This window comes from Vombatus ursinus, unplaced genomic scaffold (assembly GCF_900497805.2).
Source record: "Vombatus ursinus unplaced genomic scaffold, bare-nosed wombat genome assembly UNPS02014798.1, whole genome shotgun sequence".
Lineage (NCBI taxonomy): Eukaryota > Metazoa > Chordata > Mammalia > Diprotodontia > Vombatidae > Vombatus > Vombatus ursinus.
This window is the reverse complement of record NW_020954576.1, coordinates 745,794-765,851: the sequence shown is the minus strand read 5'-3', so window position 1 is coordinate 765,851 and position 20,058 is coordinate 745,794. Positions and strand designations below refer to the sequence as shown.

Here is a 20,058-nt window from a genome sequence, read left to right as displayed (position 1 = left end):
CCTATCCCCACTTTTAGATCATAATCTACGCAAGGGCAGAGGTTGTACTACTTTAAAAAAACGACAACATGGGGCAGCTAGGTGGCACAGTGGATAGCACACTGGCCCTGGAATCAGGAGGACCCAAGTTCAAATCCAGCCTCAGACACATAACACTTACTAGCTATGTGACCCATGGCAAGTCACTTAACCCTACTGCCTAGCCAAAAAAATAAAAAATAAAAATAAAAAGACAACAACAAACTTATGGGTATTTACTGGTATTCATTTTATACCTTGTTCCTTGTCCTTCTGTGTCATTCCTTGTAACAAAGAATACCAATGAAATTTTTAAAAAAGCAGTTCAGCAAGACATCACCAAGTGAGTGGTCAGTACAGTGCCTCATGCCCACAGGTCCCCCTGGGCTGTCTTATCTGCACAGTACCTGGCACACAGTGGGTACTGAACTGACATCAAATGGATAAGACACTCCAGTGATTGGTGCTTTTTCCTTTCACCAACTCCCCTCTGTCTGGGTCACAGGAGGAAGTTCACAACAGCCAAAGGCTACCTGCTTGTGGGGCATCTCAGCTCTGCAGCACTCACCTGATAAAACCCCTCCGGGAGATGATTTCGGCATGGCAGTCATTGACTGTCTCTCCCTTTAGACTCAACTCTTCTCCCTTTACACAGCGATTCCCTATGGTTGGGGGAAAACCCAGATGTGAAATCCAAAGGAGCAGAGATTTATAACGGAAACATCAGAGACTACTTAGTTCAATCCCTCAACTCTACAGATGAAGAAACTGAGGCCCAAGGAAATCAGATAACATGTCCAAGGGCACACAGGCGGTAAAGGTTGCAGAGCCAGGATTCAAACTCTGGTTCTGTAATGCCAAATTGGCTGTGCCCCCCCCCCCCCCCAGCTTTGAACAAAATCAACTAAATATACATTCATAATGCTGAAACTGAAAAATGAATTTCAATGGGCAAAACATCTATAATAGCCTATCTTTCCCCAAATCTATCTTTGCTTTACAGAACATTTTTATGTAAATAAATGTATCTCTCTTGTCTCTTACAATTTCTTCTATTTAGCAGATAATTTTCCTGCATTTCATAATTGAGTTACGTATCATTCCATTTTCTTATAAGTCACGTCTGCCTAGGCACATATATGCGTCTTCAAAAACAACTTTTGTCTATGGTCTGGCTGCATTTTATGTGGAATGAGGCAAGGTTCTAAATTGCTACTCATATTCCTCTAAAACATTAAGTAATGAATCCTTTTTACCAGTTTTTACTCTTTCTAAATTTATCACACATATCTGTATATTTGATTCTATTTCTGGGCTGGTTCATCCCATTGGTCTAATTTTCTAGTTTTTGAAGAATACTGATTTATAACACATTTTAAAGTCTAGTTTTTAATTTCTTTAGCACTATTTCCCCATCTCTACAGCAACTTCTAATATTCCTGTTTGTTTGCTTGCTACCTAAATGTTATTGAGATTTAATCCAATTCTATAAAGAAACTCTTTAGTATTGCGTTCAGTGTTGTTTAGTACAGCATTACATCTGTAAATTAATTTAGTGAAAATGACAGTATTCTCCATGTTGATATGACCCATCTATGAATACTGAACTCCCTACAATTATTTAATTTTCCTTTACTGGCTAACAAAATTTTATCTTGACCTTTATAAAGGTCTTATGTGTCTAGGTAAATTGTTTTAAGTGGAGGTTTCTTTTGTTAGTAGTCTTTTATTGATAACACATAAGAATATAAGTCAATTTTATGGATTTCTTGTGTCTTGCAACTTTAACGAAGCCCTTTGTCTCAATATTGTGTTTAGACCAATGGACTAGGTAAAAATTTGTACCATCTGCAAAAAAAATGGATATTTTAATTACCTATGTTAATCCCTCTAATTTAGGTTTCTAGTTTTACTGTGCCTGCTAGCATTTTACTGTGTTGAATAAAAATTTCTCTATAACTATTCTTTTTAATATTTTTATTTATGAATGGGTACTGAAATCTATTGGAGGCCTTTCCTGCATCTATCGCTATGATCATATGATTTCATGTTTTTCCTCCCTAATGTTTCATATTATTTTCCTCACAATATTGTGGCATCCATCTTCTCTAGAATAGATTCACTGTCATGATAAATGATTTTCAATGTGCTAAATTCTGCTAATATTTTATATGTTATTTTTACATTTAAATTAATCAATAAGACTATCCTAAAAATCTTTTTAAAAAAACTCTTGTCTTTACCAGATTTTTATAATTAAGGCCATCTATATTTGCCTCATAAAAAGAATTTGTATATTACCTTTTTCCTATATTTTAAGTCTACATAAGTATAAAAATTATTTGTTTCTAAAAGCTTAGAAAAGTAACTGATGATCCCATCAGGATCAAGGGCCCAGGATAGTATTATAATTAGAATGTTTACTTATTTGATTTATTTACTCCCCTAAAATTGTATTAATTTTGTTTACTGATATTTTGTAAGTTTAAATTCTCAAATTAGCATATATAGCTACAATATACCAATATTTTATATTTTTTTGCATTTGTGATTACTTTTTCCATTACTAATTTCAGTGACATATCTTCTCTCCCTTTTCTTGATTCAGTTTGCTAATGGTTTGTCAATTTATTGGTCTTCTAGAGAAACTAGTTCTTGGTTTAATCTATTAACTAAATATTTTCTTCATCTTCTACTCTGATTTTTAGTATTGTTCTTTACCGACTTTTCTTTGGACTATTATTTTTTTCCTTTTCTAAAATCTTCAGGGACAGCTGAAATTCAATTAGTCTCTTCTTTTTATTAAACATTCAGTGTTATAAACTCACCTCTAAGAACTATTTCAGCTAAATTCTACAGATTTTGATAAGTGGCATTCATATGTATGTTATTGTTTTTCTAACTTCTACTTTACTCCAGTAATTGTTTCAGGGACCATTTTTTGGTTTCATGTAATTTATATGTTGAGAAGCAGATGCCCTCAGATAGTAAGGGGACCTTCGTGGATGCTGCTCAAAGTTGAAGGTCTTTTTTTCCCCATGGCTCTGCCTGGCTATTGCGGTAGTGGCCTCTGACGCCTGCCCTCACCCTCTTCCCATTTGGTATCTCCCCAAGTCATTCCTCCCTCTTTATCCTGCCCCTTTCTGCCAGTCCCAGTACAGGTGTCCGTCTCTTTTCAGGCCCTCTTTCTCCCAGGCCTGAGGCAGTACATCTTTCAGCTGCTGTGGTTCCTATTCCCTTTATATACTTCTTTACCCATCTGATACAGGGGAATCCAGAAGGCACAAGCAGTTGCTCCCCTTTGGGTTTTTTCCTCTCACTTTTCCCTCCCTTTCCTGGCTCTTAGAAGTCTCCAAATGTAAAAAGAAATTTGTTTTTATTAATTTATGTTGATTTATTAAAAATCACTTCCATAAGCTTTTGAGTTTAAAATTTTTCTCCCCCTCCCCAAGACAGTGAGCAATCTGATATAGGCTATACATACACATTCCTATTAAACATATTGTCACATTAGTCATGTTGTAAGGAAGAATTAGAACCAACAGGAGGAACTACAAGAAAGAAGAAATAAAACAAAATAGAAGCAAAAATTTAAAAATAGCAAATAGTATGCTTCGATCCAAATGTAAAAATTTTTAAATGACATTTTGGGGAATGGGGCAGGAATTACTGTTTTTGGACTCCACAGAATACTTAGCCAGCCTGGATGTGTAGGAAAGAAAGCATTTATGATGGAAATAATGCTGGATTTGGTATTAAGAGTCTGGGTCAAAACTCCACTCTGCCAAAAATGTAACCGTGGGCTAGTTACTTAACAGCTGGGTCTCAGTTTCCAAAACTGTAAAAGGTCAGGGATGGACTGGACTGCTAAGAAACCTTCCAAAACTCTAAATCAGGGGTGGGGAACCTGTGGCCTCAAGTGTGGCTCTTTGACTGAATCCCCTTAAAAAAAGGATTTGTTCTACAAAACTTGGACTCAGTCAAAAGGACCTAAGGACCTAGAAGGCCACAGGTTCCCTACCCCTGCTCTAAATCCTATTATGTGTGATACAAATTATTCCTAAAGTAGAAAAAAAAAAGCAAGATTTCTTCTCCCCAACTTGGGAGTACTCATGCTACTACACATAGATAGGTTTTCTCCTTGAAAGGAAAGACTATTCAACAGCAAAGAAGAGGAAAGAAATCTTGAACTGAATGAGATGTGAAAGGCCAAGATGGCAGGTGATAGGACACTGGTAAAGGGCAATCCTTAGGGAAGAGGTGGAAAGGGGGTGTGTAGGTGAGTGGGGGTGGGCTGTGCATACCTGTCCCAAAGCTAACCACAAGGCCCAGGTCGTCATCGCCTTTCTTCATGATGATGGCAGCCAGGATTTTTCGGCCAAGCAGGCTATGTTGGATGGGTGCAGTGAGGGAGCTGAAGCACTGGTGGCTCAGCATGGCCACTTGATCATGGAGGGTGCTACCAGTCAGAGGAAGCTGCAAGACATGAGGCTGGGTCAGGACCACAGCTCCCCACTGGGGAGATTCTGCCCTATTCTAATGCTTCCACCTTAAAACCAAGAAAAAAGAGTAATACTTTGGAAACAAATTTTTAATTCTCTTAACTATAGCATATGATTTAAAAAAAAAAAGTTCCAAGAATACCTATACGATATATTGTTCTCCTTTCTCCCTCCTCCTCCCAAAATATTTAACTTCTAAATTGTTTCATTTAAGGTAGTCTTTAAATCCCATAGGTCGTCATTTAAAATGTGTTGTGCTTAATTTGAAGGCGTACAATATGTCTGCAGATCACCAAGTGATGCCTCTAGGCAGGGATCTAAGGCCTCAAAGGCGACCAGGAGAAGAAGCAGCAAGAAAAACTACAACTAGGATGGTCCTAGGGAATATGTTACAGGGCAGGTTAGGTTCCCTATGAAGGTCAAACAAGCACAGGAAATGACAAAGGTCCTGTCACTGTGGTTACCTCTGAAATGCCCATGCCCCCTGTGCGCCTTGCCCTCTCTGTCTCCCCAATCAGGACACGCAGGGCTGCATCGGCTGCCTCCTGCTTGCCCTGCTTCTTGCTGTGTGCGCTGACAGCGGGGAACCAGCGACCCCCAACTTTTGCTTGGTAAATGAACCTGTTGGATTAGAAACAAAAGCTGAAAGGCATCATCAAACCTGGAGAGAAAGCCCTTACAAGACTGGCTTTTAAGATTCTAGGTCAACCTTTTTAAATTCAGACCTAGGATTTCATTAGTATTGGAAACTCTCTTCCTCCAGTTGCAAATAGGTGACTTAGGTATTTTCCTAAGACACAGAAAGAGAAAGGGATTTGCCCATGGTCACAAAACAAGTACATGTTAGAAACAGGTCCTGAACCCAGGTCTTCCTGACTCGAGTCCAACACTTGATCTACTAGAGGGACTGAGTGCCTATCAAACTTATTTGCAAATATATAAAAAGTTAATTTTCAAGTATTTCACCCTATTAGAAGGAATAGCACAGAAATTACAGAAATTGTATTTGGCTTTTGATTATATTTTAGTTCTTACATTGAAATACAGATGCGCCTAACATTCCAGAAATTCCTAATACTTAAAATCAAATAAAGAAGCTATACCGAGAAGGTCTGACCCAGAAGCCGCCCATTTAAATTCATCTGAACAAATATTTGTTAAGGGTCTACTAAGTCACTATACAATTTCATCCCACTCTAAGATAAACACTGTCTTTTTGACTGATAGAAAGTGCTCTTTTAGGGCAGACGTGGTCTTTCTTCTTACAAGGTAGCTAGGTAGCTCAGTGGATGGAACACTGGGAGTCAGAAGACCTGAGTTCAAATCTGACCTCAGACACTTACTAGAAGTGTGATTCTGGGCAAGTCATTTAACCTCTGCCTCAGTTTCTTCATCTGTAAAATGGGAATAACAACAGCATCTACCTCTCAGAGTTATTGTGAGGTCAAACGAGATACTTGTAAAGCCCTTTATAAATGCTTATTACAAGGTTACTGGTTCATACTTCACTCCTTACTCCCTTGTCTTGTCACCCGTAGTAAAGACCATGATCCTTCCATCATCAGAGGAACTTCAACCCTGAGGTCCTACTGACTGGATAAGTGTCAGCCTTACTTGGCCTATTATTTCAAGATAATCCCAACCAAGTTTAATCTCAGTCCCAACTCTCTGGTGATCTACTGGACAGCTTCACCAATAGTCTTGCTATCCTTACCCTTTCCCCCCCTCATTATACGTTGCTCTGGAACCACAATCAAATCAATTCTATCCTTGTTCCTGAATGTGATGTTATCAATCCACCCCCAATGGTCTCAATTCACCATCTTTGTAACTTTTTGGATCAAAGTGCCTCTTCCCTTGCCACCTTCTCTCTATTTGTGAGGTTCCTCCTATTAGAATGTAATCTCCCTAAGGACAAGGGACTAAATTTTCTTTTGTATTTATATTCTCAGCACAGTGCTTGGCACATAGTAAGCATTTAGTGCTATTCATTCATTTGTCCTTCCCAAGGAGACAAGGAAACTGTATAATTAAATGTCTGGATTTAAAGGGCCAGATGTCAACAAAGACGAAAGATTAATAAGAGTTTGAAAATAAAATGTGCTATGGCATGCCTATCAATGGGTTTGCACTCACACACACACCCAGAAATAAGTTATTGCCATTGATAGTGAAAAAGCTGGGTCACTATCTGCTGAGAATTGCCGAAGATAACTGAGATGGATGTGGGGCTAGGTGGTAGCGGGAGCAACAGTCCTGGCAATTCACCAGTAGGTCCTAATCTAATTAGAGATTCTTCCTCTTGACAATCTACAGACCAAAACAGAGTTGATAGCACCATAATTTTAACAGTCCAGTTGTAAAATGAGCAAATTTGGCATGTCAACTGCAGATATGAAGCCTGAAGGGCCGATTGTTAAGTATCAGATGCTACCTGGAACTGTTCTTCAATTCTACTAAATACCAAAAGAAATGGGATAAATGTTTTGCATGAGGAATTGAAGTTAAGCAACAGGGGTTAAATTGGATTAGTAATAACAGTGACTGGCTTTACATACATCATTTCTTTGAGTTTCACAACACTTCTGCTGAGAAATTGGCCGTACAGTAGTTATTTTCTGTGGCAGTGCAATGGGAATGGACAAATTCTCACTATTTTAGAAATGTTAAAATGTGTCCCTGCCTTAAGGGGTGATCTCTTAAGGCTCTTTCAGTCTGAAAGCTAATCTGAAAGGTGGCAATCACCCAGCATGTGGCTATTTTCAAGGCTGTTCAAACAATTCCTCAGAGGCTGCAATGCCAAGTCTAAGATCCATTGGAGGAAAGTGCTCCTTCTCTCCCAGGAAGTTGACGTTCTTTTCTTCTCAAAGAAAGCATTTCTTTTCTAGATACTGCGGACACTCCTAGGTGGAGTGAGGTGAGGACCATGGCTAAAACCCCAGAGTACTCACTTGGGCTCATGGGGAGGTCCAGACTGGTCTACCAACTTGAATTCTGCAGCAAAGCCATTGGACCGGGCATATTCAAACAAGCCACTGATAGGGTTGGCATTCAGGTATTTGATAAGATCCCCAATCTTCTTTGCCCTGCCGGGTACTGGCTCTCCTAGGCCACCAAAGGATGTAGGATCACTAAAGTATTCCATGTTTGACTGAAAGAAAATTAACCAAACAAAGGAGACTCATCATTGCTGGCACGTCTTAGCAGAGAAATAGGAGCCCTCTGAGGGACCGAACAGTTTTAAGTATATACCTGCCTGGTCCAAGGGTTCAGGGTAGGATTTCCACAGAGAGCCTTCACAGCCACCTCAGCTGCCATCTGCTTTGCTGCCTTCTTGCTATTGGCCATCATGGTTGGAAACGTCTGACTCCCCATCCTTACGCAGTATTTAAACCTGGCATGGGATGTAGTTTAGTAGAGGGATCAAAACTTTTTTTGAGGGAAGAAATAAAGCTTAGATCTCTTGAGTCTGTCAGCCTTTGGACAACTACTTCCTTAACTTAAATGCCATCTAAGTTTCAAGAACTATCCTTTTCCATTTGCAGGTCTAAGTTTTATCCTGGCCCTAGAGGTAAGCATTTCTTCCTAGTAGGCAGGGGTTCATTTTGCTTCCTCTTTCTCTAGCACCAATGACTTCTATGTCCTGTACTGCTCTAGTCCTTAAGCCTTGTCTTTATCACCAAGTTCCTCAACCTCTTATTTTCTCCCTCTCTGGCAGCGACCTTGTCACTGAGACCCCTCATTTTGCTCCATTCTGAAAAAGACCACCTTAATGAATGAAGCAATTCTTCATTGGAAAGACCCAAGGAAAGCTCTGTTATCACTGTAGGAAACCTAGGAAAGAATGTGGCTGTTCTCTGCACGGAGCTAGGGAAATGCATGCTGGAAGCCCCAACCACAATCTCCAAGAACAATGTGACATACTTGGGGTCATGAGCTGGGCCTTCCTGGGATATGAGAAGGAATTCACAGCTGCTCCCGGATTTTTGCACGTGTTCCATCAATACACTAATGGGGTTCTTCCCAAAAAGAATACTCGAGGGGCTGATGGAACTGAGATCAGGCTCTGGAGCTGAAGGCTACACAAAATAAGAAAAAGGAACAAGAACTTCATGACCATAGCAACCAATACAAGACAGCCAGATGAGAAAGACCATGGTAGAATGTTAGGATGCTTCAACTACAGTTAAAAAAAATGGAAGATTAGGAAGTATTGCCTAAAAAGGACAATGCAAAGTATCTGTCCTGGATAAGGACAAAAATAAACCTCCCATGAAGGCACAGCCCTTACCTTCTCTGGTTCTTCTTCCATGGGTTGAGGCTGAGGCTGAGGCTGAGGCTGAGGCTGAGGCTGAGGCTGAGGCTGAGGCTGAGGTTGAGGCTGAGGCTGAGGCTGAGTTTGAGTTTGAGGCTGAGGTTGAGGCTGAGGCGGTGACGGTGGCGCTGAAGAGGTTACGTCTTCCTGGGCTCCAGACTCTTCAAATAGGACTGTCATGGCTTTTGCAGCAGCATCTTGCCTGGCCAGCTTCTTGCTGCCAGCTTCTGCTGGAGGGAACCGTCGGCCACTGATCACAGCCTGGTATTTAAATCTTTGTGGAAAGTAATTAAATATATGAATGCTCACCTGAGTCGACTCTCCTCCCTTCTTCCATCCCTGTCTCAGGAGTATTTCTGGGGCCATTCCTCTACACAGAGTTCATCACCTGGGGATTTTCTAAGCAAATGGGACTTCTGGATTTATGGGTGAAGATGGAGAAGGGGTCATGGGAATCCTTTGATTGCTGTCTCTTGAGCTAGATGTCAGGAAACTGGTATTCTTTCAGCAGCTAAGCACAGCAACTGGAACAAACACTGGACGTGATATAGAACAACCTGGGTTTGAATTCCTTAACTGCCCCTAGTTATCTGTGACCCCTTGGACAAGTCAGTTAATCTCTCTAGGGAGTTCTAGGGGTCTAGAGAGATCTCTAAAAAGTCTCGACTACACTGCAGACAACCCCACATCTCCGCAAAGACTGAAGACAGGCTTGATGGGTATACAGAGCAGATGGCTAAGTCAGATAACTACCACTATAAAAAAGGGCTGGGGCATCTATCTATCGTCACAGGCTCCTAGCTCGAGGGCTGGAAGGCTAGCTATTCCAACTCCTTCTTTTTACAGGTTAAGGCCCAGGTAAGTTACAAGGTCACATGGATAGTAACACAGATAGGATTTGAACCCAAGTCCTCCACTCGAGAGCTTTTTCCACCGTGCTACAACACTACTCCTGTCTCTCCACATTTCCCATGGTCCTTTTCAGTCCCCAAAGTGAAGTGAATATCTTCTGTAGCCCAAGACCATGATCCCTACACACCAGCTCGGTCCTAAACACACAACTGCCACAGGATTTGGAGGTCTGAATGATCTTTTTTCGGTCTTTGAGGCATTATAAGGTTCCACCTGTCTCAGTATTAAGCTTGAAATCAATGGTGGCTTCCCCTGGGTCCCCCCATGAGATCATTAAAGCACATGTTCAATGCATTTAGATTGCCTGTCTTTCCAAGGGGACACAATCAGCCTGCAGAGGGCCCCAACTGACTTGGGCGGTAGAGAATATCTGTTCCAACTTTCTGCTCAAATGGAGAATTTATTTAAAAAAGGTTAATTTTCCAGTCTCCAGTGTTTCCTGACATATGTGAACATAGCATTAATGTGGCTTATAAATGGAACCCAAGGAGAGGTAAATTGTATACCCTAGATCTACCTTAATTATAGGTGGCTTTAGGGATGAGGTAGTGAGGAGAGGGAGGAAGGAATACCTCTTTTTCCTTACACCAAGAGAAACAGACTTTCCCCTAAAAGAGGGAGGGGAGACGGGATACTTCCCCTGCCTCTTTGGTATTTTGGCTAGACACCTCTTACACTAACTAGAATGAGAAAATTTCTCTTGAGGACAAACAGCACTCCTGTCAACCTTTAGCTTCACTGAAATAACCAATACAGGGATAAAAAACAAAACAAAACTCTGTCTGAGAACATTAGGGTCTGGAGAGCAGCTTTGGGGAATCAAAAAAGGGTCAACTCCTTAATGTGGCTCTGCTCTGCTGATTCTCAGCAGCTTCCCAGTCTCCCTCTGCCACAACCCCTCCCATTCTTCTCTAGGTTCACGCGTTTTTTGTTTTTGTCTTTTCCCCATTTGATTCATCTACCTTAAGAATCTTTTCAGGGTAGGAACTATCCCAAAGATTCTGCCACAGTTTGGCCTCTGAGACCTTTTTTTCAGTTTTACATGTAAGGGGCAAATCTGTTTTCAGTAGATTAAATGTAGCAGGAAGGACTAAGCCACTCATTTGTGTAAAGGAGGTCGGTATAAACAGAAGTGCCCACTTCTGACAAAGGGACAACTGGGGCACACTCTTCTTAACATGGACACTTGACTTTTCTGGACATGGACCTAAAAGTGGGGTGGATTTTGGACTTGCTGACATTTAACAGCCAATTCATTTTAATTCTGTCCGTAGCCCCTCTCATCCCTTAAATGATAATAGTTTTTATTAAAACAAAGCACATACACACAAGTTTGGTTTGGGGAATAAATAAATACAGTCAGCTTGCCATCACGTGTGGACTTAGGAGCCAGGTAAATAAATGAAACCTAATAACTTCCAAACAAGCTTTATTTTAGCCAATAAATTCAACTTCTTTTTCAATCAGAGGATCTGATTTGAGATTTATTTCTCCTCAATCTCTAGCATAATGGGATAATTGACAATGAAATAGCAAAAAGAGAGTAGGAAAAGGTATGAAAAATTAAAAGCCCAAAATATCTGAACCAGAATCTGGTTCATCTGAACCGTAAATCACGGGTTGAATATGAGTCCAACTTTCTACTGAGGTTATGCAACTAAGTGGCCCAGTGGATCAAGCACTGGACCTAGAGTCAGGAGGACCCAAGTTCAAATCTACCAGGCAATTACCACCTGTGTGACCATGAGCACATTACTCAACCTCTGTCTGCTTCAGTTTTGTCCTGGTTAAATGGGAATAATAATAATAGCATCTATCTTCTAGAGTTGTTGTAAAGATAAAATGAAATACTGGTAAAGTGCTTTGAAAACTTTAGAATGCTATATAAATATTATTCATTATTTTTTCCTGTATTGTCTCTTACCTGGGTTCATGCGATGGGCCACTCTGCTCCAAGAGCGTGAACTCACAGGTCTGGCAGGTGAACTGAGCATATTCTAACAGTCCACTGATTGGATTCTTCTGTCGGCAAGCTGTTAGTTTCTTGATAGCTGTGAACTGTGAGGAGGCACCAACACGGGCCATGTAGTTGGGTAAATCCATTATGGTGTGGTCATCTTCCTGCTTAATGCTATTTAAATCATCTGGGATGTCATCTGTGGCCCACTGACCATTTTCAACCTTCATGTCTGAGGGGTCATTGTCTTGAACTGGGGGTTCCTCAAGCAATCCTGGGACGGCCACATTGCCATCCTCTGTTGGCCCTGATGGTGGCTGATGTCCATTCTCAACACTCTCCTCTTCTTTCCTAGTAGTGTGTGTGTTGGTGACATCTGAGTTACCTGGGTCAACCTCAATATCTGTCTGGGATATAGGGATGTCTACTGGGATATTTTCATTTTTTTTAAGTTGCATCCTCTCTCGCTTTTTGTCTGTCAGTGACCACTTGGGAAGAGTGAATCCTTCTCTTCGAACATCTCCCTGCCTTTCCAAGTCAAAGAGTAAGGTATTTACATCTCGGGCCTTAGTAAGGCCAATGTTTTTGGCTAAGTTCAGGGCGGAGGAATCTGGAGCATCAAATAAGTAGGCACAGATTTTCTCCTTGATATCAGCCATGTTGACAAAACTAAGTGGATCGGATTCAGGGATGAAACTTTTGTCTTTCAAGTCTGAATTGAGGCTTTTGTTTGGACCTTTTCGGACAGCTTGTCTCACAACCTGGTTAGCTTGTTTCCAAGCATGGGATGGGGTTGGGATACTCCAGTTAGGGGGTGTGCCTTCTTCCTTGTGCAACTTCCCTTGCTTCAGTAGATGGTACAAAACTCGATTTACTTCCTTCTTTTGGACCCCAAGTTTCTTGACAAGATCATATACTGTAGCAGACTGCCCTTCCCCAAGTTCCCCTAAAAGTTTCAGAATCCTTTGCTCCTGATCTTGACTGATAGACAGCCGTTGGAAATTAAAGGCAAGCTGAGTCACACCTTGCCTTGATGTGGCTCGGCCTCTTGGGGAAGGTGAGCCTTTCCAGGGGGAGGGATTGCTAAGAGGTGGCCTTACAATATTCCAGTTCCCAGGCTGCCTCACGCCACCAGGTAGTCCTGTAAAACTTGGCCTCTCCCTGGTCAGGAAAGATGTTGATGTCTGTTCTCTGATCAGGGGCACTTCTAGGAGTTGTCCCCTCAGGAATTCTATCTGCTGATTTCGGAATCTATCGGGAAAGAACCCCTGCCCCAGCTGTTGTCTGGGTTTGCAGCGATCATAGTCTTGTATCTGCTGGTTACGGTGTCTGTCGAGGGAACACCCCTGCAGGACAAGAAGATGGCAGGAAAAAAGGCAGATTAGGATGGCAGCAGTGAGATTGTGTGTGTGCCTGACACCAGCCTCTGCCTGAAGCAGTACCCCTGTTCATAGTGTGCTGCCAGAATGCAAGTAAGACTCTGGGCTTTTATGTCCCAGGAGATAGACAGCTGGGATCAATTTGCCCACCTCACAGTTGCTACAGAGGCCTGCCAAAGGGAAAATAGAGAGGGAGGGGAAGAGAGAGGTAGAGAAGAATGTAAAAATGGGAGTTCAGATATGAATCCCACCCCTAAACAACGAATTTCTGGAATGAAAATGAAGGCCTTATACAAAAGACTTAGGCCTCACTGTCATAAGCTTCTTTCTGTTAGATAAGCCATGACACATCAATTTCACCAAAACCACCAAAATTCCTCATGGACTGGTGAGGACTGCATTCCAAAACTATAAATGAAAGGTAATCATCAGCCTCAGGTGCCAATAGGAAATTTGTCCTTCTTTCCACACCCATTATACTCTATTATTGAAGCAGTCACATAATTTCTTGCTGTTTTGGTAGCACGTATTACTACCGGGAATAGTGGTCTGAATATAGGTCTCTCTGGTTAGAAAACAGACATTTATATCAAATCAGAGAGCTCTCTGCCTCACTTTAAATTTCCAGAGAATAACAGTTCTCCAGATGTAAGCTGTTTACCATACCTTGGTGAATTTTGGAAGTGAGACATATTTCAAGATGGAAAAGTTCAGTTCTTTAATTAAGCACTTTTCAGTTTGCAAAAAACCCTAAAAACTGAAATTGCTATTTTCAAAGGAGAAAAACTGCCTGTATAGACTGCGGATGGGGGTGGAGGCAGGAAAGATGGAAATCAGTAATACTTATTCCTGAACCCCTCAACATCTTCATATTCATATTGCCCATCTTATGTGGGGCTTTGTTAAGAATTTACTTTAAATCCTAGTTTGTTAAAAACTGTATTTTTAAAAAATGTTTAGAAATCATGTAATGTGTCTGTGTGACCTTGGGCAAATCACTTTACATCATCTCAAGGCCTCACTTTCTTCAGCTGTAAAATGATGCATCAGTCATTTTAAAAGGACCAAAAAGAACTTGTTAAAAGATCTCTTAAAAAAAAAAAAAATCAAAAACCCAAACCAAAACAAACAAACCAAAAAACCTCATCCAATTTTTAAAAAAATATCCTAAATTCTAAATTTCACTCTGGGTCTCAGTTTCAATTGTAAAATGTGGGAGAGGTACATTATAGCTCTAAAGTTCTGATTCTAAAATTCTATGAGCCTAAAATTGCTTGTTGCGAAGCTGTTCCAACAGAGCTAGGACTCATTGGTGCAAAAGAGAATCAATTCTTCCTCTTAATCTCCAACCTTTCTGTAAAGAAACCTTTCTATGGTATGGGGGTGGGGTCCAGACAGTTAAGACTGATCCTCAAATGGTGAGGGGGGCATAATTACCAGTATGACTCCCTTGGCTTCTGGAAGTGGAAGGGGTACGAACATGGTGGTGGCAGTAACACCACCACCATAGGGATCCTTCCAGCAGATCCCAATGTATTGGCTGGAGATGCCATATTCCTAAATCCTCAATATTCGAGCCTCACATTAGGTCCAAGACAGCCACAGGACTCCTGCAGAAGTTAGTTAATAATCAGAAGCTGCCCTTACCTGAAGTTCGTCCATACCGATGAGCATAATTCATCTCACTTATCTGAGCACAAGAAAAGAAACTCCTGTGGTATAAACTAATCCATTAACTACAGGAAAACTTCCCTCTAGAGAAGGAGAAAGGGAGCCTCCAAAGGCTAGCTCTTGCAGTCTAACATCCCTGTTTAAAAGTAAAGAGGAATAACTTTGATAGCATGAAAATAAAACATCTTCCCTTGGTCCTATGGAGACAACACGGCTTGCAGACTTAAAATGGCTGCAGCTAAGTTTTACTTTCATTTACTCAGAAGCACTTCCCCCATAGAAAAGCTCAGATCCACCTAGAGGTGGAGTTAAAGCAAAACCAGGCCAGAGGTATCCGGTTTCACTGAAAAAAAAAAAAAAAAAAAAAATCTCCAATGCTTTCAAAGAATGCATAAATGAATGCTATCAAAGATGGCATTTTTTTTCCCCTGGGAAACTCACTACAAAAAAAAACAACTCCATAGCACTCAGGATTTTCTTCACATAAAAGTTACAGGATTACATTCGATAAAAATAAAAGACAAAAACGAAGAGATATGTGAACCACATCTAAAACTGAGAGTCTCCTAGGATTTGTAAACCCTGTAGAACTACTAAAACACAAACAAATCTCAATAATTTAGCCTGGGAGGTCTGGGGAAAGTTCAGAGGGGGCTAGAAGGGTAAGGAAAAGAGTCTCTCTAAAATTAGTTGAAAGTTACCCAAAAACAGTTTTATTACCTTTAAGACATTATATATTATAAACAAAATAGTGGGTATTGGCAAATAAAGCATTGAAAATAACTATTCAAAATAGGTTCACATTTTATAAAGATCTCATGTTTTATCATTGATTGTGAACTTTTTTTTTCTTTTTTTAGGCAATTGGGGTTAAGTGACTTGCCCAGGGTCACACAGCTAGTAAGTGTCAAGTGTTTGGTCTGAGAGCAGATTTGAACTCAGGTCCTCCAGATTTTAGGGAGGATGCTCTATCTACTGCGCCACATAGCTGCCCTGATTTTGAACTTTTTATTCAGTAAGAATCATATGAGAGGCATCATGGCAGAGTGGACAGAGCTGACCTTGGAGTCAGGAAAACCTGAGGTCAAGTCCTACTTCTGACATATATTAACTGTATAACTCTGGGTAAGTCACTTAATCTTTCATTCTCCAAGCAACTTCTAAGAATACAAATTGCAGAGAAGGTGCCAACTGCATTGGAAGGAGGAGTTATCTCATTGGGAGTTCCCTATATCAATAAAATCATAGGTCTAGTCCCATCCCAAGAATCATGAACCTTGAATGCTCTTAAATATCAAATTAATGGGGTCCAACCTAATACGTTTTTGCTCTAGTGAGATTGGTTCATCTAATGACAGCATAGTTGCTCTGTTGGTAGTGTCAAATGAAAAGAAAATAGAGGAAGTCCCCCTGCACATGCTGGATGGATTTCCTGTGCTGACCTTAGGGGAGGCCATGGGCAAGTCACAAAGGAAGGACAAGGCCCAGAAGAAGCTTCAATCTGGAGCTCACAGACCACACAACTGTTGCAGAGAAGTGCAAATGTAAACTGTTTTAAAGACAGGTCTGGAGACTTAGAGCTTCATGAGCACTTGAGGGACACTGGGTACAATGTCCTCATTTTATAGATAAGAAAACTGAGTCTCAGAGAGGCTAAGAGACTTCTCCAAGGTCAAAAAGATAGGAAATGGCAGTGTCAGGATTACACCCCCACTCACTCCACATCTTACCCTCTTTTCCACTTTTCTCTCCAAGGCCTGCACTGCACAAAGAGGTTCTACGTACTTGCTCCAGTTTTCCATACCCCTTCTTGTCAGATATTTCTCTTTCAAGTTGAATTTAAATTCTCCCAGTTGCAATAGATACCTCCCTCCATCTCCGTAAAACCAGTTAGATCCTACCTCAGACTCCTGCTCTTCAGGTTAAATAACCTCAGCTTCTTTAAACTTTCTTTAGGTACAAGCCTACAAAAGATCCCAATGCAGTAGGTCTATCCAGCTGTTACCCTTTGATCCAACATAGTATACTATAATAAACCATTCAGTGAAGTTTCTTCCCTAACCAGAAGATCAGTTTGTGCCAGCACTGAAACAGGAAGATGAACAGCTCCTGTTATTTAATCTTAGCAGCTCAAGTAACTGCTGTCTGTCTTATTCATAAACGTTACATCTCCCTGCCCATTTCTAATCATTTTACCTTCTCAGGTTCAAGGTGGTGATAGAAAACTCTTGTTACTTCCTGCCTACCCACATTCTAGGCTCCAGTTCAAAATGAAGTATTCTCAGTCCTGACATCTTCCTCCTGCTCCCTATTAGCCCTATGTTTTCCTCTTGTCTTTGCTTTATGCCTGGAATATCTTTCTTCCTCTTTTTCCCTTGCTAAAATCCTTTTAAACTCATCCTTTAAAGCTCAATTCAAATATCACCTCCCCCTCCAAGTTTTTCCTGATCCTTTGCCAGAAGCTCAGATCTCACATAGCACACTGTTCTATACCTTTTTAATGTAATACTGTGTTTTCCATTTATCTAAGTTTGGTCCCATCCCTCCTCTCCACCTTCACACTATAGGTTCTGGGAGGGCAAGGGCCTATTCTTATCCAAATGTTCTGATTCCCCTAGCACTCAGCACAGTGCTCTGCACACAGTGGCTTCTTAATAAATGGTCTGCTGACTGAACTGTTGTCTCATCCTGGCAGGCCTCCGCACCTGTGACATGGGCTTGTCACATCATGGAAAAAGGCACAGGCTTTTTAGGTGAAAAGAATGAAGTGTATGGGGGACAAAAGGAGACTATACACTGTGGATCTTTGCTCTGTGTCTGTGCCTGGATGCAGACATTAAGAAGATGGCTAAAAACTCAACATGCTGTTCCTGCTCATTCCCTTCCACTGGATCCAAGAGTAGGTTCATTCAATATGGCCTCATACTTTCAATGTGACAGCTTCACATACTCCCTTGCTCTTTTAATTTGCGCCCCTACTAATGGATTTTTGGCCTGTGCCTACTTCTTTGCCTATGCAAGGGTCCACAAATTTTGGCTCCAAAAGTCAAGAAAACTCTGTCAGCTTTCAACTAATCAACATACATTTAGAGAAAAAGACTGACATAATGCACTGCACCAGTTTTCAAGCTCTCAAATTTATTAAAGGGGCTTTATAAGGGTCTTCATAGATATTCGGAAAAGGCTCAAAAAGATACAGAGCTAAGTGCATCTGGCTAAGGGATTTCTTGGTACAAATACAAAGTAAGCAAAAGCCTGGGTGGTCAGGACTCCTCTCCTTATGCCTATAAGAAGTTGAGCAGAAGTGATGACTTTATTTTACATCTGCTATCAAGTAGCTAGGTGGCACAGTGGATAGAGTTCTGGGCTGGGAGTCAGGAAGACCTGAGTTCAAATGTTGCCTCAGATACTTATTAGCTATGTGACTCTAAATAACATGTAACATGTAAATAACATCTCTCAGACTCAGTTTCTTCTTCCGCAAAATAAGGATAATAATAGCACCTACAGCACAGGGCTGTTGTGAAGCTCAAATGAGATGCATTTTTAAAAATTAAATTTTAATAAGTATTTATCAAGTGCCTACTATGAACCAGGGACTGTGCTAAGCATTGTGCAAACCTCAAATGCCATATAAATGTTAACACAACACATGAAAAGGAGCAATCAAAAACACACATGAACAAGAATAATGAAACAAATGATTTCGATTTCAGGTAAGACTGTGCCAAAAATGCTAGACACCATGGCAACCATTTTCTAGATTTATCAAATCCTCCTCTAGATGAGGATGGAAGTTCCAGCCTGTCCAATAGGCAGAAAACTTAAACTGTATGGAGTTTATAGGAAGTTGACCTCTTACCTTTACTAAAAGGTAAAACTCTGCTAAAACAGTGCATATTACTGATAATAGGATGTGGTTTCAGAAATACTTAGACTTCAAGGGCATACCTGAAACCCAGGGGCGGGAGAAGACTATTTGGAAACAACACAAAGGCTTTTAAAAAATTTTTCCCACCTTACTGCTACCCAGTGTTACATATGGGAAAGGCAGTAAGGGATGTAAGCAGGGGTGAAGAAGCCAAGGCAATTAAGGAAGAGTTCTATAGCAGTATCAACAGACTTGCAGGATAATTTAGAGAATCAAATATTAATAACAGGAGACAGAGAAGAAAGGCTGAACAATAGAGCAATGGACACTAGGTATAGAATTGGAGAGGTACAACTGATCCCTTTATTCACCTACCGCTTTAAAATAAGTACATGTTATTATGAAAAACATTTTGGAAAAGGTGAGGGGGGGGTGTCATAAACCCTTCAGGGTTGTTGTGAGGATTAATTGAGATGATGATTTTGAAATGCTTTTACAAACCATAAACTGATAAACAAGCTACGGTATCATTATTATGAATCCCAATTACTTAATACAATTTTAAGACAGTTGGGGCCCAGACTGAACTTTTCATATAATATTAAATCAAGCCTTTCTGACCTGTATAATTTTTAAATGGTTAGATTGAAATCAAACCTTTTCAATCATCAGTCCATTCAACTGAGAAAATAACTAGTTTTATTTTATATATATACACAAAAAGAAATTTGCCCACCTAGACAGTATACTGAGCCTTCTGCTAAACACGAATGCCCCAAAAGGAGAGCTAATGGTATCAGGATCAATGATCTTAGCTGCATTTTACCTCAACCTTCCTAAAATTATATCTAGCATAAAGTTTCTGCCTTTCCCAAAGGGTAGCAAGTGAAAAAACACCATTCAGATCAACCAAGAATAAGTAACAGGCTCCTCCTATTTATCACTCTGATCTTAATGTTTTACTTGGATTACTTCAGTCATATCAGAGATGGAATCATAAAAAGACTTAAAGAGACACCTCCCCTCCAAAATAACCCCAACTATAAATATCAACACTGCACAATCACCTTGCTCTTCCCAAGTTAATGTAACCATTGGCTGCCCCTCCCAAAATGTAGCCAGTCTGTTGTGTGGAAACTGCCTTTAACAACTTGGTCTAGGACTTAGATAAATACTAGGGAATTTAGCCTGGTGCACACAAAGATTAAGTGACTTGTCCAGGATCACTCAGTTATTAAGTGTCAGAGGGTGGATTTGAACTCAGATCTCCCATCATCTAAACCCAGCACTATTTCTACTATATACACTTTTTTTTAAAAAAACTACTTTTTTATTGATGTCTTGTTTTTTACATCATCAGTTATTCCCTATACCCCTCAAAGAGAGTCATTCCAGATAACAAATATTTGCTATAAACACTTTCAAATAAATTC

At 40.5% G+C, this 20,058-nt stretch overlaps 1 protein-coding gene across 1 annotated transcript in view; it reads right to left on the bottom strand.

Moving 5' to 3' along the window:
- The window catches only part of LOC114049564 (double-stranded RNA-specific adenosine deaminase-like), a 31,268-nt gene that overhangs the window by 8,405 nt on the left and 2,805 nt on the right, over positions 1 to 20,058 (bottom strand). Inside the window, 8 exon segments of the mRNA XM_027870808.1 lie at positions 587 to 680; positions 4,323 to 4,494; positions 4,985 to 5,141; positions 7,472 to 7,671; positions 7,773 to 7,914; positions 8,445 to 8,599; positions 8,812 to 9,109; positions 11,672 to 13,050. Of these exon segments, the coding sequence (XP_027726609.1) occupies positions 587 to 680; positions 4,323 to 4,494; positions 4,985 to 5,141; positions 7,472 to 7,671; positions 7,773 to 7,914; positions 8,445 to 8,599; positions 8,812 to 9,109; positions 11,672 to 13,050 (2,597 nt within the window).